This window comes from Glycine soja, chromosome 16 (genome assembly GCF_004193775.1).
Source record: "Glycine soja cultivar W05 chromosome 16, ASM419377v2, whole genome shotgun sequence".
NCBI classification, from domain to species: Eukaryota; Viridiplantae; Streptophyta; class Magnoliopsida; order Fabales; family Fabaceae; genus Glycine; species Glycine soja.
In genome coordinates, this window is record NC_041017.1 from 8,133,966 (window position 1) to 8,141,559 (window position 7,594).

Below are 7,594 nucleotides of genomic sequence, written 5' to 3' on the forward strand. Positions count from 1 at the left end.
TGTATTATTATCTACTCACAAATTTATTTATTTTTATAATTAGTTATTTTAAAATATATTTCTAAAAAATAATAAATTAAATTTATCACTTTAAAGTTATAAAAAAATATAATATAATATTAAAATAAAAAAAATATATATATATATATATCTAAAAATAAAATTATTAATAGTTATATTCAATGTTAATTATTTAAATTAGATAAATATAAATTGATGATAGAAGATTAAAAGTTGATATAAATATAAGAATTTTTATATTATTTTTATTGTAAATTTTATTTTATAATTAAACTAATATTTTTAAAGCTATAAATGTAATAATTAAATAATAAATATTATTGACTTCGTTTTTATATAAAAATAGCTATATGTAAAAATATGAGTTACAAAATTTATCTGTAGGATAAAGTTAATAATATTTTTAAATTTTAAATTATTTTTTCTAAAATAAATTTTTGTTCAATGATAAAAAAAATATATTTTAAATTATTTTAATATCATATTGAAGTTACACAATGAAAAGGATATTTGAATATGTTATTGATCATCGTAAAAATTGAAAATTTAACTTTTTTAGATCAGCAAGATTTTAAGTGGATCTATATTCATAATTGATAAAAATTTGTCTATTTAAATTTTTATTTTTAGTGTTATTTATATTTATATTTTAACAGTTTCTTTAAATGATTTTTGTGAGATTGAATAAACATTTGAATCAATATCATGTTTTTATTATAAAGTTCTTATATGAATAATTTATGCAATACATTTTGTGAGGAATGAAAAGTGAAAATTGAAGATCATATTTGATCAAGTATATCATCTTACTCTTTGTCTTTTATCATTATTTTTTTTTTCTTTCCAAGTATCTCTCCCGTTATTTTTTTTCTTCATTTTATTGTTATGTTATTGTATATTTTGATATAATACCATTTCTCTTATTCTTTATTTTTATGTATGAAATGATACTTTGAATGTGTTATCGATCATCGTTAATAATGAAAATTTAATTCTTTTAGATTAGTAAGGTATAATGCGGATCTATATTTATCATTGATAAAAAAAAATTGTTTAAATTTTTATTTTGTTTTATTTATATTTATACTTTGATTTTAGGTCTAATTGTTTCTTTAAATAATTTTTGTAAAATTGAATAAATATTTGAATCAATATCATACATTTATTAGAAAGTTCTTACATGAATCATCCTTTTATGTCTTTCATTATTTTATTTTTTTGTAAGAATCACTTTTTTCTTCTTCTTCATTTTAGTGTTATGTTATTATAAGTTTTAATTATTATTATTTTTGTTTTTTATATATGTTTCATGTGTTTTCTTCTATAACTATAGTATTAGAAATCTTACTTTTATATTATATTTGTTCAACATGAAGACATTCTATTATTGTGACAATTTTTATTTTTTTTATCAATCATATTTTGAAAAATTCCATTAAAATTTTTTATTTTTTTCTACTCAAATCAATTGTCGAAAAATATGAATGATAATTTTTAACTATCAATTGGTTAATTTATTTTTTTGAAAAATACATGTTATCAATGTAAATAATTTAATAATTATCATTAACACAATTAATTTAATAATAATATTTTTAGTTTTAAAATATATGCTAAAACTTACAATAAATAATTTAAATAATGAAATTGATAATAAATATATGTTTCATGTGTTTTCTTCTATAACTATAGTATTAGAAATCTTACTTTTATATTATATTTGTTCAACATGAAGACATTCTATTATTGTGACAATTTTTATTTTTTTTATCAATCATATTTTGAAAAATTCCATTAAAAATTTTTATTTTTTTCTACTCAAATCAATTGTCGAAAAATATGAATGATAATTTTTAACTATCAATTGGTTAATTTATTTTTTGAAAAATACATGTTATCAATGTAAATAATTTACAACAACAACAAAAGTTATTTATAAAGGTCAATCATAAAAGCTATAGCTTAATATCCTTATACATTTAGACAATAAAGGATAATAAACATCAAATAAGTATCATTAATTTTAAATAGCTCACTTATATAACAATATAATTATTATTACAAAGAAACAATAGAATGTAATAGTTAATAACATATGAAAGATTAGTAATAAATACAAATAATTAGTAATATCTTTAATAAGTTAATAAATATGTAAACAATGATATTTAAAGTTTCAAACTTTAAAAATTTAAAAATATTACACAAAATAAATATATTCAAAATAAATAAAATTATAATTTTAAAAATAATTAATGATCATATATATTTAATAGAATTCATACTATTTCAAAAAAAAAATTTATCATAAATATACGCTGAAATTTAAATAAATATTATACATTATATATATATATATATATATATATATATATATATATATATATATATATAATTATACTTTAACTTCTATGTTTCATATTAATATTACTACTTGAAGAAAAAATAAATTATAATGAAATTCTACGGACTTATTTAATAAGTTGAAAAAGAATATGTATTCATTAAAAATATAATGTTTCACATTATTTTTTAATTTTAATATTTATATATTTGGTTCACTACTAAAAATCTTTAAAATGAATAATTTTATTTGTTTGCATTTTTTTTTCAAAAAATATTACATCACCGTTGTTACTTGAATGAAAAAAAAAATTCAATAAATTTTAATATACTTAATTTTTAAGATGAATTAACTAAATTAAAAATATAATTAATCAATTTTCTCATTAATAATATAATTATGTTTAAAAATAATTACTATACATGAAATCTGTGATTCGATGTCATATTCAATTGTGTATTCTAACTAAATTCTATTTTAAAAACAAGGTAATTAAAATAAAATATTTGATTTATAATACATTTGAATCAATAGAAAATATAATTTTGAAAATAACATGCTAAATTAAAGCATCACGGAAATAGTCAAAAGTAGTATGCTTCCTTGAATGTTTTGCATATTGCGGTGCTCACCTATCTCTGGGCTTATATCCTTTGCTGACTTTTCAAAGTATGAAGTGTTAGAATAATATAACTGGAAGGTCTAAAGTTAATTTAATAAAATAAATGAACTTGTTGAAAAATTTGGGAAATTAATAAATTTATGGGAAGTTAATAAATTTTTAATAACTAACTTGATAGAAATTTTTTTAATAAAAGATAAAGGATTTTGTTATTGTCATAATCATTTTTTTTCTAATTATCATAAGAACGTGAGAGAAAAATAAAAATAAAAAAATAGATTAATAATTAGAGAAAAATGCTTATAACAGAGATAGAATTATTGTTTTATATTAACATATTTTCATCAAATTAGTTATTAGAAGTTTATTAACTTTCTGTAAGTTTATTAACTTCTTATATTTATCAACAGATCTCTTTATTTTATTAAATCAAGTTTAAGTCCTTAATTCACATAAATCACTTTATTTTAACATGAAGTATTTGTAGTGCTTCAATAAAAAAAAATTGTAGTGCTAATGAAAGGTAAAAATAAAAACAAAATAAAATAGCAAGTTGATGCCATAAGGTTCTAAAATACTATCAATATAGTGAGACAATTTCATCGTGGGCATGTATGGTCGCAAAACTTTACTGTTTCTTGGTCGGCGTTCACATCACACGTGAATCGAGGTCAAAGTTTTGTGGTGATTCAAGATGCAAACTATTCTAAACAATTGAATTAGTTGCCCCTTGATTACTCTATATTCCTTTAATTATAGAAAGAAAGAAAAAAGGATAAAACCAAGAGGCGTAGCGATTTTTCAAATAAAAAGCCTTCAAACTCGTAGATTCAGAGTAAAAAAAACATCTCCAGGTTGGAAGCCATAACGTGAAGGCTAGGAGATATAATTTTTGGTCACATAAAAATACTTTAATATATTTTAGTTGTGCCATAATTATAATATTTTTTTAGTTGAAATAATTCTCAGCCGAGAGTTAAAGATTAATTCTCGAAATATTGAAATCCATTAAAAGAACTAATCCAAGCAAATAATTTTCCATTTACTCAAATTATAGAGCCAAATCCCTTATCACATATTTAGAAGATTAAAATTATTTATCATTCATGTCACATCATAATAAAAAATCATAATTCTAATATGCTACCTTATCATTACTCTTAAATAATAATACTAAAAATAAAGGTTATCTTTAGTAATTAATTTATTTGGCACATATTGATACTTTTCCTGCAATACATCCTAACTAGAGGAGTCCCAGTCAGTGGTCTCAGCAGGTCCACATAAAAATTGGCATTATACGGAATAGGTAAATTGGCATGCCAAGTTTGAAAGCAAGAGTAAGTCAATCATAGTTCAACTTTTCAGTCATATTCAGTGTGAGGTGTGGTTGTTGCCAATAAGAGAAGTAATAGATTTCTCATACATTATCTCTTCATTATTGAATAATAACACCATGCCATGAGTGAACTAGAAACAACTCATACACCACCAAGATGAAAAAATTTACCTCATCATGTGGCAAAATGTCAATCCTCTCTCTTCTCTCCTTCTTCTTCTTCTTCTTCTTCTTCTTCTTCTTCTTTCTCACCTATGCAAACTCTCAGTCTCAGTACTCTTTGTTGTATGATCAAGAACATGCAGTCCTATTGAAGATAAAGCAATACCTGCAAAATCCACCATTCCTCAATCACTGGACCTCATCAAACTCCTCACATTGCACTTGGCCAGAGATCAGCTGCACTAATGGTTCAGTCACTTCACTGTCTATGATCAACACCAACATCACTCAAACACTGCCACCTTTCCTTTGTGACCTCACAAACCTCACACATGTTGATTTTCAGTGGAATTTCATTCCTGGTGAGTTCCTAAAATCTCTCTACAAATGCTCCAAGCTTGAGTACCTTGACCTCTCACAGAATTACTTTGTTGGCAAGATTCCTGATGATATTGACAACTTGGCTAGCCTGAGTTTTCTTAGCCTTAGTGGCAACAACTTCTCTGGTGATATTCCAACCAGCATTGGGAGGTTAAAGGAACTAAGAAATCTTCAACTTTATCAGTGTCTTCTCAATGGTACTTTCCCTGCTGAAATTGGCAATTTGTCCAACCTTGAGTCCTTGTATGTGTTCTCAAACCACATGCTCCCTCCCACAAAGTTGCCATCAAGCTTGACCCAGTTGAACAAATTGAAGGTCTTTCATATGTATGAGTCCAACTTGGTAGGGGAAATCCCTGAAACCAATGGACACATGGTGGCATTGGAGAAATTGGATTTGTCAAAAAATGGTTTAAGTGGACAAATTCCTAATGGTTTGTTCATGCTGAAAAAATCTGAGCATACTATATCTTTACCGGAACAGCCTTTCCGGGGAGATACCTAGAGTGGTTGAAGCATTCAACTTGACAGAACTTGATCTTTCAGAGAATATACTTAGTGGGAAAATACCTGATGATTTGGGAAGGCTCAATAACTTAAAATACTTGAATTTATATAGCAATCAGTTATTTGGGAATGTACCAGAAAGCATTGCTCGTCTGCCAGCTCTGACGGACTTTGTTGTTTTTCTCAACAATTTATCAGGTACTCTTCCTCTAGACTTCGTTCGGTTCTCAAAGCTTGAAACATTTCAGATTGCATCTAATAGTTTCACAGGAAGGTTGCCAGAGAACTTGTGCTACCATGGAAGTTTAGTAGGTTTAACTGCTTATGACAATAACCTGAGTGGGAAGTTGCCTGAATCTCTAGGAAGTTGCAGTAGCCTGAATATTCTAAGGGTTGAAAACAATAATCTTTCTGGTAATGTTCCTAGTGGTCTATGGACATCGATGAACTTGGAAAGATTTATGATAAATGAAAACAAGTTCACTGGTCAGCTTCCTGAAAGATTATCTTGGAATGTTTCAGTCATGTCCATAAGTTACAATCAGTTTTCCGGTAGAATTCCCCTCGGAGTGTCTTCCTTGAAGAATGTTGTGATTTTCAATGCCAGTAACAACCTCTTCAATGGTAGTATTCCACTGGAGCTAACATCTCTTCTCCATCTAACAACTCTTCTGCTTGATCATAACCAGCTCACAGGGTCACTTCCATCAGATATAATATCATGGAAGTCCCTAATAACTCTAGATTTGAGCCACAATCAACTCTCTGGAGTACTCCCAGATGTAATTGCTCAGTTACCTGGCCTTAATATTTTGGATTTGTCAGAAAACAAAATCTCTGGTCAAATTCCACTTCAACTAGCCCTTAAGAGACTCACAAATCTCAATTTGTCCTCCAATCTTTTGACAGGGAGGATTCCAAGTGAATTAGAAAACCTTGCTTATGCCAGAAGCTTCTTGAACAATTCTGGTCTCTGTGCTGATAGTAAAGTACTAAACCTTACCTTGTGCAATTCTAGGCCTCAAAGGGCAAGAATTGAAAGAAGATCTGCATCTTATGCTATAATCATAAGTTTGGTGGTAGGAGCCTCCTTACTGGCTTTGTCGTCATCATTCTTGATGATCAGAGTTTACAGAAAAAGAAAGCAGGAAATGAAAAGGTCATGGAAGCTCACTTCCTTTCAGAGGCTGAGTTTCACAAAAACAAATATTGTGTCCTCAATGTCAGAACACAATATTATTGGCAGTGGTGGGTATGGTGCAGTATATCGTGTCGTTGTTGATGATTTAAATTATGTTGCGGTGAAAAAGATATGGAGTAGCAGAAAATTAGAGGAGAAGCTTGCAAATTCATTTCTTGCAGAAGTTGAAATATTGAGCAATATTCGTCATAACAACATTGTAAAGTTGCTATGCTGCATTTCCAATGAGGATTCTCTGCTCCTTGTCTATGAGTAGCCTAGGCCCAAATCTGAAACCCCAAAAAGAAAGAAACTTAAACCATCTACGAGTGTTGCTAGGTGCACCCAGCATTTTTGCTGGTGCACCCAGCAAAGTTTTTAAATGGCAAAAATGCCCCTGACTTCTTTCTTCCTTAAAAATGATTTTTTTTAAAGAAAGGCGCAGAACCTCCATTTTTGTTCGCTGTGCTTTCTCTCGTTTTCTCTTTTTCGTGCGGCATTGTGTCTTGTTCGTGAGGGTAGCAGCGTTGAGGGTACCGGCGTGAAGGTGAAGGTACCGGCGTCGAGCGTTGCAGTGGTCGGTGGCGGCAAACGAGGTACGCAGAACCTCCATTTTTGTTCGCAGACATACGGACATCCTTCCGGATCAACTTGATCCATAAGTGTTTTACGGATCAACTTGATCCGGAAGCTGCTTAATACTCTTCCGGATCAAGTTGATCCGTAAAACACTTACGGATCAAGTTGATCCGGAAGCCTCTTACGGATCAACTTGATCCGGAAGAGTATTAAGCAGCTTCCGGATCAAGTTGATCCGTAAAACACTTACGGATCAACTTGCTCCGTAAGTGTATTATTTTTGGTATTTGTTGTTTTTGCATTTTTGCATCTGTTTTTCCATTTATTTTCCTTTTTTATTTTAAATTACTAATTTTTTTGTATGGTCATTTTTTGTTTGATTTGGTTAGATGGATGAAGATGAGTGGATGTATGAAATAATGTCTGAACGAGCGGATATGGATTATGAAAATGCAGAAT

At 27.9% G+C, this 7,594-nt stretch overlaps 1 protein-coding gene across 1 annotated transcript; it reads left to right on the forward strand.

Moving 5' to 3' along the window:
• Positions 1–4,756: 4,756 nt before the first annotated feature.
• LOC114391145 (receptor-like protein kinase HSL1) lies at positions 4,757–6,871 on the forward strand. Its single transcript, XM_028352148.1, has 2 exons — positions 4,757–5,268; positions 5,354–6,871. The coding sequence occupies exons 1-2, from the start codon at positions 4,757–4,759 to the stop codon at positions 6,831–6,833; spliced, it is 1,992 nt and encodes a 663-aa protein (XP_028207949.1). The 3' UTR covers positions 6,834–6,871.
• Positions 6,872–7,594: the final 723 nt, after the last annotated feature.